The 19237-nt window shown below is 35.6% G+C and overlaps 1 protein-coding gene and 1 non-coding gene across 3 annotated transcripts; both read left to right on the forward strand.

Annotated features, from left to right (window-relative positions):
* The first annotated feature begins 1866 nt into the window (after positions 1-1866).
* On the forward strand, positions 1867-17061 carry CFAP96 (cilia and flagella associated protein 96). 2 transcript variants are annotated; one of them, XM_016211330.2, is made up of 7 exons: positions 1867-1966; positions 3871-4090; positions 6721-6858; positions 6958-7033; positions 11086-11265; positions 15150-15319; positions 16834-17061. In XM_016211330.2, exons 1-7 carry the CDS (start codon positions 1867-1869, stop codon positions 16880-16882), a joined length of 933 nt encoding a protein of 310 aa, XP_016066816.1. In that variant the 3' UTR covers positions 16883-17061. The 2 variants fall into 2 exon arrangements, with proteins under 2 accessions (XP_016066816.1, XP_087669728.1); XM_087813602.1 differs by lacking the exons at positions 1867-1966; positions 3871-4090; positions 6958-7033 and having other exon boundaries at positions 6650-6858.
* Positions 17062-19062: 2001 nt separating this feature from the next.
* On the forward strand, positions 19063-19169 carry LOC148093629 (U6 spliceosomal RNA). The gene has a single exon (XR_015714179.1). It is a non-coding gene; the product is annotated as a U6 spliceosomal RNA (small nuclear RNA).
* Positions 19170-19237: the final 68 nt, after the last annotated feature.

Consider the following 19237-nt stretch of genomic DNA (forward strand, 5'->3'; position numbering starts at 1 on the left):
CGTGGTCTCGGTGGTCGCACTGAGTGCCCTTCTGACAGGTGACTTGGTCGTCGGGGCCGCCGGGTGTTGCTCTTTAGATCCCCCCCTGCTCCGAGCCTCCGTTTCCCAGGTGGGAAATCGTTTTCTTCGCACGTCAGCCAGAGGCGGTGCGCCCCTCTGCACCCCACCCCGCACTGTCTCCAGGCCTCTCGAAGGGAACTTGCCTCGTTCCACGTGCGTTAGCTTAGCTCGTACCTACCACAGTGTAAGCTCTCTGGGGGCAGCATCTCTGCCTTTTAAAAAATCTCAGTTTTCTTTGACCAGCGAGCTTTACCCTGAGGAGGGTTTGCGGAGAACCTGCTAAGTAAAGGAAGGAATGATCCTGTAAATGTGGCTCCAGAAGCGTGGAGTGGAAGAACCCAGGGCGAGAACCCTGTGTCCCCTCGCCCTGCTGCGCCAGGTGCTGGGAATAGGGCGCTAAGAACCAAACTCGCGCCAGGGTTCCAGCCCCTGTAGAGCCGACAACCGAGTGGGTGGTGGGAGGGGGCGGGGCGGGGGGTGCACACGTGCAGTTAAGGGATCCCTGCGCAGCGGTTGCAAAATGATAACCCGTTGGGTAGCCATGCGGAGGGCCTGGAGGGAGAAGTACACGCGGCTACGATGGAGGGAGCTAAGGAAGTGATGCCCTAAATCATACGCAGGGTCAGGGGCAGTCGGGGGCGCGAGGGGCTTGGACACAGAGAAGTAACCTGCCCGAAGTGAAGCAGCGGGTGCCTGGGTCCTGGGGCTTCGGAGGGGCGGACCCGCGAACTTAAAGACGTGTGGCGCTCAGGTGCCAGGCAGCGGGGTGACAGGTGGGGGCGACGGCGGCCCCTGGAAAAGCTTCTGTGGCCGGGCGGCGGGAGGGAGCTTTGAAATCGCACGAAAATCGAAGTAGTGCGCCCCCCCTGACTGCCGTCGAGTTTGCAAGCGGACCTGACCCGAGGAAGAGGTAGGAGGGGGGAAGGGGCCGTGACTGCTCAGCGTTAGCTGCTTGCACCAGGGCCTTCACTTGCTTCACGCGCGGGAGAAACAACTTGCTCTAAATTCAAGGCGTCCGCCAGGGTTTCAACCACTCGCTCCCGTATGCCCCGTGCCTAGATCAGCTTGGTGCTTTCAAAATATTAGGAGGAGATGGAGGCAAGTTTTCTTGGCCCTTCGGTTCTCTCTCTCTCTCTCTCTTTTTTTAGAACAGGCCTAGTTATAAAAATAGTATCTGAGGAAATAGTTGCATGTTTCATGTGATACTTGAAAATCACAATTGCGTTCTACCCCTTAACAAATACTTTTTGAGTTCATTGCGGATTTCTGTTTTGTTGTTTTTTGTTTTGGTTTTGTTTGTATCTTGCCTAGACATTGTCCTCGCTGCCCCCTGAAACTTGAAAAAAAGCTCAAGAACTTCAGGGTAATGCCTGTGTGTGTGGTGCCTGCCCTCTGAAAAGCTGAGCTGTAACTTTCAGTAGGAGGGACCATGCAATGTGCTGAAACCATTCGATCTAAATGGAAGCCGCCTGCATAATTGCAAAGTGTGCGTGATTCGCGTTGTGATTAGTGGGTATTTCACCTGGAAAGGCAAAGGGGAGGGTTCATGGCCATAATTTTGAATCCCATATTCTTCCTCAGCCCCACAAAGTAGGTTCCTTCCCCACATGGTTTGGGATTATTATTTCACAGAGAACGTTAATTTTCGGACTGAAAGTAATTTAGACTGAAATGGAGTAATCACTGTTTTCCTGAATGTTGCCTCCTGTATTTTTCATCCTAGGGTAGCACTGAGCTGTCATAGAAGGAGCCAAAGGAACCTTTTGAAGTTACCCTTATAGAGAACAGGTCCAGCAGGGAGCAAGCATGCCTGCAGAAGGAGGGAAATCTGATATGGAGAGGATTGGCCTCTTCAGTGAAATGGAATATGTAACTGTTGGCGATAAATATGTGTCACAGTATAACAGTAAGTATATTTGGTTTTCTTTCACAGCCTAATAGTGGACAATTTCTCTATGAAAATTTGGATTTAATATTTAAGTTAAATTTTGTTAAAAATTTATTTATTTGAGAGAGAGAGGAGAGAAAGAAACATCAATTTGTTTTTCCACTTATTTCTGCATCATTGGTTGATTCCAGTATGTGTCCTGAACTGGGACGAAACCCACAACCGTGACATATCGGGATGATGCTCTAACCATTTTAGCTACTCAGCCAGGGCCTACATGATATTTTTAATGGTCCATATTTTAAAGTATTAGTTCTAAAGTTGAATAAACTTGTGAAATTTCAATAGAGTTAAGAGAATTTCATTTTGTAAGAGCAGGAAGCTCATTTCATTGCTCTACCCTACCTTTATATAACTCCTCATAGGTAATTTTACTTCTTTCCAAGGGTAAAGGGCAGTTTTCTCCCAGAATATTTTGTTTTTAGCTTTTTTTTTTTCTTAAATGGGACACTCTACTATGCAGATAGCATTTATATTTGCACCTGAAAAGGACTTTTGCTGTCCCTTCTTGAAAAATGAAATGCTAAGTGAATAGCTGAGGGGTTTTTAGAAGAGTTATAAATAAAAGCTAAAGTAAATAATCTTTATAAATGTCTCAGTTAAATTTTTGGTTATTCAGTGACCTCTATATAACAATAAAAAAAATATACTCATATGAAACACCTCCAAGATACATTACTAAATAAAAAATTAAGGTGCAGAATAGTGTATGTAGTACGCTGAGCATTAAAAATTGAGAGGAATATATGTGAAAATACTTATTGGAACATGCCTAAACATTCTTTGGGAAACAAATTTAATATCATGATTGCCTGTGGGAGAGGAACTGAGTGACCAAGTGTGAGAGGAAGATTTATTATAAAATTATTTATACTGTTGCATTTGGAACCATGTGAATATGTTACTTTTCAAAAATTTAAGTTAAAATAATGATACAAATTCACATTTAATATGGTTTTTCTTTTAATTGATTTCAGAGAGAGGAATGGAGAGGGAGAGAGAGATAGAAACATCAATGATGAGAGTCATTGATCTGTTGTATCCTGCACACCCCCTACTGAGAATCGAGCCCAGACCTGGGCATGTGCCCTGCCCCATGACCCGGAATCGAACTGTGACCTTCTGGTTCATAGGTCAATGCTCAACCTCTGAGCCTTGCTGGCTGGGCCAAATAATATTTAAATAACCAGTAGATTTAAGGATTGTTTGCACTTCAGAAAGTTCTTACATGACAAAAGGGCCTCCCAAATTAATTCAAATTATAAAAGTTCTAGATATTCATAAAAAGAGTCTGTAAAAAATTACAAGGCTGCTAGCATTTCATTGTATAAATATACCACAATTTATTTCTCTGCTTTCCTGATGATCAACATTTGAACTGTTTCTTGTTTACAATTATTATGAATGAAGTTGCTATGGACATTCTTGTTCCTGTCTTATAGTGGATAAAGGCACTTATGTGTCTTGAGTATATACCCAGGAGGGAAATTGCTTCAGCCTGAGTGTGGAGCACCCTCCCCTTCAACCTACTCTCTCTCTCACATCTCACACAAACAGTATTTCCCAGTATGAAGGTGGGGAAGCATTGAATTTGATGGCCTCTAAGGTTTCTTCCAGCTCTGAAATTCAGAGTCTGTAACCAGAACCTTAATCTAATTATTAAAATATTTTAATGTAACCCTTTTAGTTCTTATTGTCAACATAGTCTTTCATATAGAGCTTTTAGTGCACACTTTGAAACAAGTTTAGGTCTCAAAACTAATTGGCCTATATCACATTTTGAAACTTATTCTAAGTTATTTTTTATGTTCTTTAATTACTAGTGAGCTCAAAATTCTGATATTCCTAATTTATTTTTAAAGGACCCTTTAATGAAGCTGCAAGCAAAAATAAACAGATGCTACCTGGGGGATCCAAAGAAATGTCAAGTGTCCAGGCAGGTTACTTCGATCCCCACTTTGTAAGGATTTTTGAAGGTGAAGGCTATGTAAATATGAATCAAGTGAGGAGACGGTATTTGATGGAAGAAGCCAAAAAAAATGTAGGCAAAGCCTTCCTCCCTAGTAGTGGCGATAGAAAACCGTAAGTGTTTGGGGAAGAGTCTTAAATACATCTGCAGCTTTCCTCTAGCCCAAATTAAGTGTTCGTTTTTCTACAGAACTGACTTATAGATGATTCATTTTTTAAAGTATGATCTTTTGGTTATTTTGTCTTAACTGGGGACAGTTCTATTGGAAGATTTAGGTCGACAGGTAATTTTGATTAAATTGATCCTCTTTATCACTTTAAATTTGGAATTATCTATGTCACTGTTCTCTATTAGTTTATTTAATAAAGGCCAACTAAATAATGAAAGTAAATTTGATCAAAAACCTGGCAGTAGTCAGGATAGGGAAAAAAAATCACTGTGCGTCATCATATCTGTGCCCTGACTATTTTTTCTGCTTAAAAAAAACTTTTACAGAGTATTAATTAAAAAGTGAAATTAGGAGAAGACTTCTTTTTTGATAAAAAAGATAATTGATCAAAAATAGGTTATTTAAAAATCATTGTGAAGATACATGCATGGGGTTTAATAATAGTTTAGTTTTGACAATTGTCAATGTGAAGATTCTTTGTGTATGTTTTTTAACAGAAATCATGCTTCATCCTTCATTGCAGTGCTAATGTTTATGACACATCACTCCCCCATCTCCACCCCCCAAAGTTTTTTTCTTAACTTTAAATCATTAGACAAATAAAATCATATGGCCTATGTTATATCATATTATATAGCTGAGTTTTATGACATGTTAATTTACACTCAATAATGTTACTCTCTCAATTTATAATTTATGGTAGACAAGTATTGGTTGAAGGCTATTTTTGTGCTTATTTGTGGTATTTTCTTGAGAATAGTAAAGCTTCAATATTCTAAGTGAAATTTACTAAGCTTTTATTAAGAGTGAGGAATTTCTTCTTTTCTGTTATTATAGTTTAATCTTTTCCCACCGTTTCACACTTTGGGTAGCTTTGAATTATTTATTATTATTACTTTTTTTTCTCTCCTTAGATACTGCATTTTTTTGAGTTTCTACTTATTTTCTTTTATGTGTAATATGGGTATTTTACCCTTTAAATAACTTTTTCCTATTTTTAAGTGCTCCCCCCATGAACTCTAACCTCTTGTAATAACTGGGCATTGCTGCCTTGATGCATTAGGTTTTAACAGCGATTTTCAACCTTTTTCATCTCATGGCACACATAAAATAATTACTGAAATTCTGTGACACACCAAAAAATACTACATTTTTTGCCAGTCTGATGAACAAAAGGTATGATTTTGATTCATTCACACTGGGCAGCCATTGTGTTGGCCGTTGTCATTGTTTTATTTGACAGTCTAAGGAAAAAGAGGTTAGTGCCCTGACTAAATAGTCAGATACTGCATGTTTTTTTTAAACATTCTTGCAGCACACTGGTTGAAAAGCGTTGTTATAATGTGCTTATATTTATTCATCAGTCAAGAAATGATAACAGTTTTGTAGTTAGACTGATTTTACTTTCTTTTTAAATCTCACAACTATGTGAAAAAAATTCTGTAACTTAGTAGGATACAGAAAGTGTTTCCCAAAAGAGAGACTATTGGTAGAAATAAGCCTTCATACTGGTTCTTACGCACCACCAAATTATGGAACCATAGGCATTTAATAAATTTTAACTGTACAGATATTTATTGCTTGCATTAAATCACATTCTACTTAAATTATGCCTGTGCATAATTTACCACTTACTGCAACAACATTGCTTTATCTCCTTATTATATTTTATGACATATTCATTTCATTAATTGCTGTTTATGAATATCTTCTCCTAATGGAACCTTTATTTGTAGGCCAGAGATAGTAAGTAATCAGTGTTGATGTCTTTCTAGTTTTTAAAATGTTTAATTCAAATGTATATACAGTGCCAGGTTTTGATGATGATAAGGTTTCATTTCTCTTAGAGACCATTTTCTGATTATTAAAATATATTTACTTTATTGATAACTTGGAAATTAGAGACTATGACTGTGACTAACATTAGTTGTCCTTTTTATTGTGAGAATTTTAAAGATAATATTTGTTAAAGTACTGGGTGGTAAATGGTTTAATGATTACATACATACTGTGGATCCAGAAAATTTAACATTAAAACATTTTAAATTTGGTTAATTTTTTTCCATAATAAAATAATCCGTACAAACCCAAAAGAAGAAAATCAGCAAAATTCCATGAGATTCATTTTACCATCAGCAGTGGAAACATTACTTGTATGTTTTGAAAGTGTAGTTTCTAGTCAGTGGATGGTCATGAGTAATTAGCCACTTATTAGCTGATTTGCCATAAAGTATCTAAATTCATCTAAAAGACACAAAAAGTCTATATATTGTTAGAGTTAACAGAATTAGTGGAAACTATTTAACTTCCTAGAGATTATGAATTTTGTTTATGTGAACATTTAAAGTAAGCATAAAAACTTAAAAACTCGTCTCAAAATTTGTCTTTGAAAAATGGGGAAAATTGCATTAAAAACTAACAAAAATGGGTTGTTTTTCCTTACCAAAGGTAAGTCAATTCCACTGCATATATTTTGCTCCTTTTTCAATCATTTTAAAATAAATTATGGAAAGATATATATGTAACAAAATTGGCCATTTTCACCTGCTTCTGGTTTTTTTTTTTAACTGTAAGATGTGGAGTAGGAAGCTACTATGGAACAATAGGTGGTCCAGTCCCATTCTTCAGTGCACAGTCAAAACCCAGAGAAAAATATGTGCCACCTGGGAAGAATTTATACACAAGCCCAGGAAAGAAAGGAACTGGATATGGGTAAGATATATTTAATACTTTTATATCACTTGTTTTGAACTTAAAAAAATTTAAAATTTCTGAACCCTGAAGTCATCATTACTTATTTTCTTTCCTTAGCTATGCAAATGTTACGATAGGTAAACAGTTTTCACACTCTGCTGATTTCTACGATGCACCAAAACTAAATTATAAGGTAAAAGAATCTATTTTAACTCTTTTCAGTCTTTCTCATTTAGTTTACTTAGAGAATTCACTTGTGATCTAATGATGGTTTGTTTTGTTTTACATATTTGTATTAGTAGAGCAGTGGCAGGCTGATGTTTATGAATTGTGATAGTTTTATATTTTTGATATTAGATTTCCACATCTTGCCATAGATCCTCTCATTTCTCCCCAGGATTAGCTTTTATCGGCTGCTCTAGTTGACTACATCTGTCTTCCATCTTTCTAAACTAGCTGTGAGACTTCTGTTAACTTGGCCTGATCAACTACATTCTATTTTGAGTAGAAGAGCCATATCCTAACCCTTCGCCATGTTCCCGCCACACCCTGATATCTTGTGCCTAATGAAGTAGTGGGAGTACTTTGGAGAAAAGTGATAAAGTAGAAGTAGAGAATGGATGCGTACCTACAGGGAGAAAGTGAAAGGATGGAGAAAACTGCTTACTTCATTAAATGGCAGAAATAAAAACTGGAATGTGCTGGCATATGTCTTTTACACTCACTTTATACAATATTTGATTTTTAAAGAAACATTTACTTATGTGGAGAATGCCTACATGTGAGTGAATAGAGGAACCCTTATACATTTTGGAGCAGTATAAACATAATTTAACAATATCTACATAATTAAAGAGAACTGGTAGTAATAAAAAGTCAAGTTTGTTTGGACATTAACAACAGAAATTAAATGGCAGTTGTTTAGTGTTTTTGTTTCTGTATTAATAGGCATGCAGTTTTCAATAATTTTGCTGTGGTGATTCTAAGTGGCATTGGGGCTGGGAGATAGAAGGACAGTAGTCAGTTTGGCAAATGGACATGTACAAATCCAGGGAAAGTTTTCTATTAAATTGGGCAGAAACCTTGGTTACTTGAAATTAAGCATCTCTGTTCCTATGTATGGGTTATTCAGCATATATAAAATTACATATAAACTACTTTTCATCTGCAGGAATAATAATAATACATAATATAGAAACACATACAAGGCAGTTTTACCAATGGCTCAGTCATTAGCCTTCCATCCTAAACTTTATGGGTATAAGATACTTTTCCCTTCTTACAGTACAGCTCTTTTGTTCTTACTTTCAGAATTTATTATTTATAAGTGAAAAATCTTATATTCCCTGGCTTTCCTAAAATTTATTTTGAAAATAATTTAAAAAATGTAACCGTTGCTTTTTCTTTTAGAATTTTAGAGATTACTCCACTGTCTTCTTGCTTGAATTGTTTCTGAAAAAGTATCTGCTGTCATGCTTATTTTTGTTTTTCTGTATGTATGGTCTTTATTCCCTCTGGCAATGTTTAAGATTTCCTTTATGTCTCATTGGAGGAATTTGATTATGATGTGCCTTGGTGTTTTCTCATGCTTCTTGTGCTTGGGGTTTATTGAGCTTTTTGGATCTGTGGGTATATAGTTTTCATTAAATTTGGAATATTTTCAGCTATTATTTATGCAGATCTTTTTTTTCTGTCTCTCCCTCTCTCTCCTCTCCTCAGGGACTCCGATTACATGTGTATTAGGTCTCTTGAAATTCCTACACTTTACTATTTGTTAGGCTCACTTTTTTTTTTTTTTAAACTGTATTTTTCTCTTTTCTGTATTTCATTTTGAATAGTTCCTATTGCTGTGTCTTCAAGGTCACTAATCTATTCTGCAAAGTCCAATATGCTGTTAATGCCATCCTGTATATTTTAAATTTTACATATTGCGGTTTTACTCTCTAGAAGTTCAGTTTGAGTATTTTTTCATATCTTATTTGTCTCAGCTTTATGAGTGTATGGAATGCAGTTATAATTATAGTTTTAATGTCCTTCTCTGCAACTGACATAATATCTATGTCAGTTCTTGACTGATTTTGAATGATTGATTTTTTTTTTCTTAGTATGGGTCATATTTTCTTCTTTGCATTACTGATAATTTTTAACTGGATGTCAGGCATTGCCAATTTTACCTTGTTGAGTGCTATATGTTTTTGTATTCTTATAAATATTCTTGGGCTTTTTCTGGGATGCAGTTAAATTACTTGTACAGAGTTTGATTTTTTTTCCAGGTCTTCTTTTAAGTTTTGTTTGGTGGGATGGAAGCAGTGCTCAATCTAGGGCTCGTTGTTCCTCACTCCCAAGGCAAGACCTTTTTGTGCACTTTCCCCAGTGCACTGGGAATCCTGGTTTCCAGCACAGCTGATGGAACATTATCCATCCCAGCTCTATGTGAGAGCTGAAGAGTTTCCTCTGATCTTTTTATGTTCTTTTCTTGACTTTGAGCAGTTTCTTCACAAATATGTAATGATCAGTACTCAACTAAATACTCCGGAGCAGGGGTTGGTAAGACAAATATAATATTCAGATTCTTAAAGCATTGTCTTATTATAACCTGCTTCAAAATCACTAGGTGACTGTTAAAACTGCAGATTAATTGGCCATACAGTAGACCAACAGGATCAGATATCTCTGAGGAAAGAGCTTGGTAATTTGTAATTTAAATTATAAAGTGGTTCATGAAAATGAAAATTTGATAAACATTGCCCGAAAGAATAAATGGAATGGTTAAATTATCAGTACCATTGTGGTGTGGGAAAGGAGAGAGGAGCCCACCAAGAAGGGGTGAAATTTGTGTAGGCTGGAGGGAGGAAGAGGGCAAGCTAAAGGAAGAGGAAAATCCAGAGTGAAAAATTCTGAGTGTTAAGCAGGGTTCTTAAGAATGAAAGTGCGTCCTCATTGGATTAACTATTTTAGATTTTAGTTACCAGGCATTTCCAGTTTTCTGTTGAATAATGAAATACAATTTCATATTTGAAAAAACTGAAAAAATATATTAATATTCACTTTACAGTTGTTTTTGAATGTATATTTTATAATGTGAAAATTACTTTATTAACAGCAATTTTCTTTCTTTTTTTTTTTTTTTCCCCAATCCTCACCCAAGGATGTTTTTTCCATTGCTTTTCAGAAAGAGTGGAAAGGAGAGAGAGAGAAAGAGAGAGAAACATCGATTGGTTGCCTCCAGCACGCACCCTGACTGGGGCTGGGGATCAAGCCTGCAACTGAAGTATGTGCCCTTGTCCGGAGTCGAACCCAGGACCCTTCTGTCTGTGGGCTGACGCTCTAACCCCTGAGCAAAACTGGCTAGGACTTAACAGCAATTTTCATAGTTAGCATTGCCCCATAGAGAAGATTGCAGTATAAGGAGGGAAAAAAATGACCTCTGTTTTGCTTGAGTGCTAGGTAGCAAAAAATACTGTAATATAAAAATGTTATAAAGTATTCCTCATTTTCAGAAGTAAAAACTAACATTTATTAAGAGCCTACCATATGCTAGGTACTTTATACACAGAATCTGATTTAATCTTTACAACAGTGTGCTGGGTGGGTGGGTGGATGGGGAATATTATCCTCATTTACAGTTGAAGAAAATGAGGCACTAAAAGTGCCCCAGAGTCCTTCAGAAATGCTAAAAAGCAGGAAGGAGTTAAGGTTTGAACTAAAGACCAGTTTTTTTTTTTTTTTTACTATATCATTTCACCCAGATAGTTAATATAGATTTGCTTGGGTGATAAATAGATCTCTGTACTTCAAATAAATTTATATCCCAAATGAACAATCATAGTTGTTGTTATTCATAAATAAGTATATCTTTTGTGTCATAAAACCATAACAGCCCGGCCAGCCAGTGAGGCTCAGCAGTTTAATGTTGACCCAGGAACCAAGAGGTTACCAGTTCGATTCCTGGTCTGGACACAGGCCTGGGTTTCAGGCTTGATCCCTGGTGAGGGACATGCAGGAGGCAGCAGATCAGTGTTTCCCTCTCCCATCGATGTTTCTCTCTCTCTTTTCCTCTCCCTAAAAAATCAATAAAAACATTTAAAAACAAATAAAAAACATAACAAAGGAATGTCTTGAAAAATGTGAACCTAGCATTTAATATTTAAAAATCTATGAACTTATATTAAAATTTAAAACATTAGACTGTACACCATTATCAAGTAACTTATGCTATAAAATTTCAAACTCTTTAATTTACAGAAGGAGAATGAACAACACCATCGTTTAGTCAAAGGGACTCCTTTCAAGTTAAGTCTTTACCCAAGAGAATATTTTGATGCCAATCCTTATTTTACTGAGAAACCTTTACCACCGATTAGGAAAACAGAGAAGAAAGAAGTAATTTCAGGCCCTTTTAAGCCCCCTTCTCCTGGTAAAAAGGTAAGTGAAAAATTTTAGAATGAAAAGATATTAAGCATTTAAAAAAAAATCTTTATTGATTTCAGAGAGAGGAAGGGAGAGGGAGAGAGAGGTAGAAACATCAATGATGAGAGAGTCGTTGATCAGCCATGTGCCCTGCCTGGGAATTGAGCTATTATCTTCTCGATCATAGGTCGATGCTCAACCACTGAGCCACACTGACCAGGTAATATTAAGCATTTTAAAGAAATGGTGCCTCTTGCTGTCAAATTATTTTATTACCCATGTAAGTAATACACTTTTGTTTGTATTCACGACAAGAATCATGAAACCAGTTTTTATAAAATTATGAAAAGTCGCAAAGTATGGCTAGCGTATGGGAATAAGGAAGCTCTTACGTGAAGTAATAATCAGTTCAAATATATTTGAATTTACAATAGCTTTTTCTAAGTGCCTCTCTAGATCTTAGCTATAGGTTTCTCAAAATCATAAAAGTCAGCATCTTTTAGTTTTTGAAATGATTAGAATGAACTATCTCACTTTGCTGAAGTTTACAAGTCTGAATAAAAATGAAAATGCTTCTTAGTTTATGCTTTTTTCTTCTGTGAATTGCCTGTTTATTTTTCCTGCAGATTTTCTGTTGGGATATTTGTATTTTTTTATACTGATTTGTAAGATCTTTTTGTACATTAAGGATATTGTTCTGTTTTTATCTGTCTTAAAAAGAACTGTTCTAGATTGTTGAATGTTTTACTTTGACTATGGTATTTTGTGCTCTTCAGAAATTTAGTAATTTGATGTAGTCAAATTTGTGAGTCCTTTGTGCTGAGTTTTATGACATCATAACCTTACCACCAATATTAGAAAAATATACATTTTTGATTTCTTCTATTAGTCTTATTCTTTTGCATTTAAATTTTCATCTGAGCCCTGGCCAGTGTGGCTCAGTTGGTTGAGTGGTATCCTGTGCACCAAAATGTCGCCAGGTTGAATCCCCAGTTGGGTTGTGTACGAAAGGTAACCAACCAGTCAATTTTTTTTTCTTCACATCGATGTTTCTCTGTCTCCCTCTCCCTTCCTCGCTTTCTAAAAATCATTAAAAGTATATTAAAATTTTCTTCATCTGAAATATAACAAGGATGGGCAAACGTAGGTTTACAGTTGTTTGTATGGAAAATAATACAATAATTAAAAACAATACAAGAATAAACTCTGTGTTTTTCGTACTCACAACTGTAAACCTACTTTTGCCCACACTGGTATTTTGATGAAAAGAGTGAGGTAAGAATCCAGCTTTTATATTTTTCAAAGTCCAGTTTTTACGGCGGAAGAAAGCTTTGGGGGTAGGGTATGTTGTGTATCTTGATTGTGCTTGAGGGTGCATATATCTGTCAAAACTCATAAAATGGTCAACTTCAAGGGGTGCAGTTTACTGTGCATGAATTAGATTTTAGTAAAACTGATATTTTAAAAAATGCTAATTGTTCCCAGTCTTACTGATAGAATGATTTTTAACACTCCTGCTTTGAAATGATACTCATCAAATCAAAATTCCCATATTCTGAGGATTTTTTCCTGAACTTCCATTCTATTTGACTGGTATTTGTTTATTCCTACCAGCACCAAACTACTTTTAACTATTACTATTGCATTTCAACATTGGGTAGTCTAGTCTTTTCTTGTTTTTCTTTTAAAAAGTTATATTGGCTGTTCTCCTACATATATTTTCTGTAACTTTGGAATTATTTTATAAAGTTCTGGTTGGGGGGAGACCTTTGATATTTTGCTATAAAATTAAATCTTTAGATTTTGGGATGCATTAGGTTATTTACCGTTTGAATCTTCTGATCTAGAAATAATTGACTTATAAAAACCTTCATTTCTCTTGTATAATGTTATATTTTACTTCACATAGGTGTATATAGCTTATATTTATTATCACTTATTTTAAGACTCTGGCCAATAGTTTGTTTTCCCCCATCATATTTCTCCTCATATTATTTGTTCTTATAAAACATTTGATTTTAAAAATAACTGGCTGCTTCATTAAACTTTTTTATTTTCTAATGGGTATTCTTTTGATTCTTTTTAGATTTTCAGTTATCTGATTATACTATCTGCAAATAAGTTTGCTCCCTCCTTTCCAATATTTATACCTCAATGTGATGCTCGTGTCCAGTTGCTTAGGCCAGCGATAATGGCCACACTTGTCTCAATTTTGAATTTAATGAGGATACCTCTGTTGTTTCATTTTTATAGATGCCAAAAATAGGAATAAATCAGGAATGCATGTAGAATTATATTGACTGTTTTGGTGTAATCTATTTAGACCATCATTTTTCTTTTCTCCCTTTGACTTGTTATTAGGTGAATAGCAATAGATTTCTTGGAGTGAATCCTACTTGGCCGTGCTGTATTAATCTTTAAGTGTAATACTGTGTTTTATTTGTTAATATTTTATTAATTGTTTTCGCATCAGTAATTTTCATTTTTTTGAAAATCCTCACCTGAGGATGTTTTTTCCATTACTTTTCAGAGAGAATAGAAGGGGGGGAGACAGAGAGAGAGAGAAACATTGATGTGAGAGAGACGCACATCAATTGGTTGCCTCCCGCATGCACCCCGACCAGGGCAGCAGATCAAGCCGCAGTGGAGGTATGTGCCCTCGGTCAGAATCCAACCCGGGACCCTGCAGTCGGCCGCAGGCTGGTGCTCTAACCACTGAGCGAAGTGGCTAGGGCTGCATCAGTAATTTTGTGACTGCTCTGTACCTTTTTTTGTATGCCTTGTCCCATTTCGGTGTAACTAGGTGCTAGCATCTTAAAATAATCAGAGATTTCCTTCTTTCTCTATGTTCTGTAGCAGTTTAAATAGCACCAGAAATGATCTGTTCCTTGAAAGCTTGAAAGAATTATCATAGGGAATGTTCTGGACTTAATTTCTTGCATGGTGCCTGTTTTCTGTAGGTTTTCTATCTCTTTTTGAGTCAATTTTGACGTATTTTCTTTGAAAATCATTTATTTCATTCAAGTTTTCAAGTTTATTAACATAGAGGTTTACAAAAAAGCATTTTAGTATTCCATACATGTATGAGTTTCCGCTACTCCTTTCATGTTCTCAGTTACACTATAGACTTATCTATTTAATTTATTTTGAAATGCATCATCTGCTGGATTGGTATATTTACCATATATTTTATTATTTTTAACTTACCCATTTGCTTTTACATTTATTGAACATATTTTACTTTTCTGAAGTTTTATGTGCTGCTCTTCAAAATAATCCCTGTCCTCAATCTGGAAATTTGAAAAATTACAACCATATCTTTCAAATGAATTAAATGTTTATGTATATTTGGCTTAGATACTGTAAGAGAAAGGATGCCTAAGTAAATAGGTTATTGTGCTTCTATAGAGTTTTCTTGGTAACTATATATAATATAAAGATTAAAGTCATGGTAAATCAGTTTAAAAAGTCAAAGCAAATATTTATCTGTTGTGGACTTAATAGATTGTAAGTAAATATAAAGTAGATCACATTTTCTTCTCACCTTGTATTTCTATGTGCTATTCCTTTTTTAAAGAAGTATTTTTCTCGCCCTGGCTAGGTGGTTCAGTTGGTTGAAAGTTATCCCACACACCAAAAAGCTGTGGGTTCGATCCCAGTCAGGGCATATGCCTACCTACATTGCAGTTCGATCCCTGATTAGTGCTGGGTAGAAGGGGTCAGTGGGGGGGGGGGGGGGGAGGGAAGAGAGCATCCATTATACTTTAAAAAATAAAGATAAATTAAAAAATTTAAAACCAGCTCCATAAACAATACACAAATATGTATGAACTTCAAAATCTAATTTTTTTAGAAGCATTTTACAAAACCACATAAAATTGTCTCATTTTTATTTGTAGGCTGGTGGAATGAAGGCAGGAACATTTGACCCTTACCCTTCACATTCTGCTGACCCTTATGTGGCTAAACTGGGAAAAGAGACTGTTGGCAAAGATGCTAAGATTTTCCACCCACCAGGTGGACCGAAAGGCAGACCAATTGAGAGTATAATGACTTTGAATGTCAAAAGGTAGTAATATGTTACATTTAGTTCATAATGCAAGAAAAGTGGCTTTCAACTTTTAGATTTCTTCAAAATAATATCTTTTATTTGTACATATTTTTAAAAGTGACAATTTTGGGTGACTTTAGAAACCTCAGCTCTTTCCATATACCTGCCCTCCCTTGCAGGAGTTCTTTCCCATTTTCCGAAATTCTCAATTGAAAAAGCTTAATTTATCTCTACCAAAGTATTCTTTCCATAATTTTTAAAGCAATGTAGCATCTTATTATGAGCCATTTGAAACTATTTAGATATAGTTCAGTTAGCTGTGCATGTGAACATTGTCTGTTTCTCAGAGAGTTTTTGACCCTTGTTATAGGGCTACAGGCTCTCAGGAGAATCCTAATGACACTTAAGATTTCTGTTCTCAACTTTTAAATACTCTTTTATGAAAACAGGAATAGTCTTGTTAATTAAAAATGCTTTTAGCATCACTTTATAAAACTTTGAGGAAAAGTATCCTAAAACTTCAATGTTACCCATGGTTGGAACACTCTGAAAACTGAGTTCTCAGAGGCTTAGAACATATATTAGAAAAGGACAGTCCATCATTGTGTGTGTGTGTGCAAGACCATAAACAAGTGAAAGAATTCATTTCTATCAGAAAATAAGAACATACATTAGAAAAGGATAGTCCATAACTGTGTGTATGTGCAGGACCATAAACAAGTGAAAGAATTCATTTCTATCAGAAGATAAGAACATACATTAGAAAAGGGCAGTCCATCATTGTGTGTGTGCATGTGTGTGTGTGCGAGATCATTAATAAGTGAAAATTCTATCCATTGAAAAAGTTTTAATGCGAATTAAACTAATTTACGTATTTCTGACTTCAATGTAACCACACAGTGGATTAAGTAAAGGACACCAGGTTCACATTCTTTTATAAAATCACTGGTACATCCTCTCACATGTAGACAGTGATTGTAATACCAACATTATTATTGTATCATAAAAGTTAGGCTGCCCTTTAATATTTATGCAATTTAACTGTTTTCTACAGGAGTAATATTCTGGGGGCAGTTTTCTGTGAGTTCTTTTCTATCCAGAGAACAGACCTGAGAAATTTCTATGATTTGCCCTAGCATGTATGCTTAGACAGAAAAGAGTAGCTGATGATTGTTCTTTTGAAAAATCGGAAGTTTATCTTCTGTTTTGTAATTTTGAGTTTATTGAAATCTTTTTTTTTCTTCATTATCGCAACTATTATCCTAAACCAAGTTTAAGCTCCTTTTAACTCATTTTAAAACTTGTAAACTTCTGGATGGTGGTATTTAAAATTGGTCTCATAAACCAATTTTTCCTTCTTAAGTTACATTTTTAAAGTATATTTGATTTATACACAGTGAAGCTTTTTAATTTGATGAGGAAATGTGGTTTTGGATTGTTAATTTTTTAAATTGTAAAACGTTTTTACAAAAATATACAGATATTTTATCTGTACCTATGAAATTAAATGGGCGTTTATTTTCTAATTTTAGGGCACTAAATGTGAAGAACTACAAGACTGCTTCTGTACAGTCCTATTAGCACCTGGAAGACAGATAGCTTTCTAGATCCTGCCTACCAGTAATTCATTATCAAGTGCTAGTTATTTGAAAAAATATCAGATGATGTGGAACAGATAGCTGGAGCATTTAAAAGAAATTTAACCCTACCACTCTAATACTCTTGTTTTAGTACCATTAATGAATAAATAGTATTTGTTGTTAATTTATGATTGCTGATCTGTGTTTAGATCTGCTTCTGAGAACATAATGTTTAGAAATTTTACAAAATCTGGAAGTGTAGTGTGTCAATTGAGAGCTTTTACTCCTAATGTTAAAAAGTTGCAGGGTTGTGGAAGGGGGTGGGGTGGGATGTGGGAGCTGGAGGGGTAGAAAGTACACAGTAAATTCTTAATGCGCTATTTCTTCCCCGAGGTGAAAATTGGATTGATAGATATCCAAGTGTCATAGCCTGTTAAAGCATTCTTATTAAAGATAAATATTGATCCATTCACATTGCATAGATCCATGTATACACACTTTCTATAGTAAGGCAAATGGCTCAGTGTTTGGGGTACCATGCCTTCTATGTCTGCAAGCATCAGATTAGCCGGTGCAGCCCCAGGAAGAGCTGGGGAAAGGGAGAGCGGGGAACACACTTTTACTTCATTATATTATAAAAAAATTGCAAAGTTAAGGTGGATGAAGTTTGTCCTTGGGGTCCTCTCATGCCCCTCCCATTGGTAGCTGTCCAGGTATACAGCTGGCTTTTAAAGGGTTGCAGATCGTACAGAGAATTTTTACTGCCGTCAAATTAAATATATATATACATATATGTGTGTGTGTGTGTGTATATATATATATGTATGTATATGTATTTTCATGCCTCACAACTGTTTACTTTTTTCTAAAAGAATATTTAAAATTCTTATTTCCTATCCAAAGTATAATGTGGAACAAACATCTTAAAGACATTATCAAGGGTATAATGTAACTCAAAGGGGATACATTTGTCTTCAGAATAGGAGTCGTTTTACTGGGTGTGCATAACTGCTTAGAATTCATTTAGTTAGACAATGATAACTTACCCAATAAGCCTTATATTGATGTTCTTTTGAGATAAGCTTATAATTTCAGATTTTATTAAGATCTAAATAATTGCTCATTTTTGCCTTTTGTTACTGTAATTTTTATTAAGGCGCCTCTCATAGCAATGCAGACTTCATATGACATTCATAGATATGCATCTGGTGCCTGACTGAAGTGTAAGAAGTAGGAGGATAATTGGCAGAGCTTATCTAGAGTTTACACAAATGCATATGTCAATTTACAGAAAAAGAAATGCAGAAACCAGTAATAGGAACAGTGACGCATGTAGAAAAATTAAGATTTAAAAAATGATAGAACACACATATATACACATTTTATTTGAGGGGTGCTTTATTTATGGTGACCATTGATAGATAAGAGTTAGTGGACACTGGCGTCCTGTCTCTTGATAACTTGGGCATCTAGTGACCTGCTGTCCCATTATGATGCCTCATTACTTGAGTAGCGTTTCGCATCCACCGTCAGTGAGTAACAGGAGAAATAAGCTTAGGAGCCATTAATTTCTGCTGTGAATCATCCAGCCATAGCCATTTAAGGCTCAAAACTGAAACAAAGACTGGGGATGTTAACCTGATCATGGAAGAAAGGCTTACCTTTAAGAGCGATTTAGGTCAACGAGAAGCTCCAGGCAGAACTGGAGAGAAAGTTAAGCAGCAGCTTATCGTATTGTTTGGAAGTCTTATTTTGCTTTTTTAGAAGCTGATTTTTGAACAAAGCGATAAAGTTGATTAAACTCTAGCAAGACTGATAGAGGAAGAAAAGGAGAGACCCCAACTTACCAATGTCAGAAATTAAAGATGGGATATCATCACTGGTCCTCTGCCTAGTCCTTATTATAATAAGGAATATTAGGGACAACTTTATGCCAATAAACTTGAGAACTTATAAGAAATGTATAAATTTCTCAGAACATACAAATGATCAAAACTAGCTTAAAAATAAATAGAAAATCTGAATTGTTCCATATCTGTTCATAAAATTGTTGATTTTGTAATGTAAAACCTTTCCATTTGGAAGACTCCAGGCCAGTTGGTGAATTCTATTATGTATTTAAGGGAGAAAGAATATCAGTAATGCCAATCCTACACTAATTCTTTCAGAAAATGGAGGAGGGTGCTCGCTTTAGCAGCACATAATGTAAAATTGGAACGATACACAGAAGACTAGCATGGCCCCTGCACAAAGATGTCACTCAAATTCGTGAAGTGTTCCATATTTTTAAAACATTAAAAAAAGAAAATAGAGGAGGAGGGAACACTTCCCAGCACATTTTCTGAGGCCAGATTTT

Source organism: Miniopterus natalensis, chromosome 2, assembly GCF_054644295.1.
Source record: "Miniopterus natalensis isolate mMinNat1 chromosome 2, mMinNat1.hap1, whole genome shotgun sequence".
NCBI classification, from domain to species: domain Eukaryota; kingdom Metazoa; phylum Chordata; class Mammalia; order Chiroptera; family Miniopteridae; genus Miniopterus; species Miniopterus natalensis.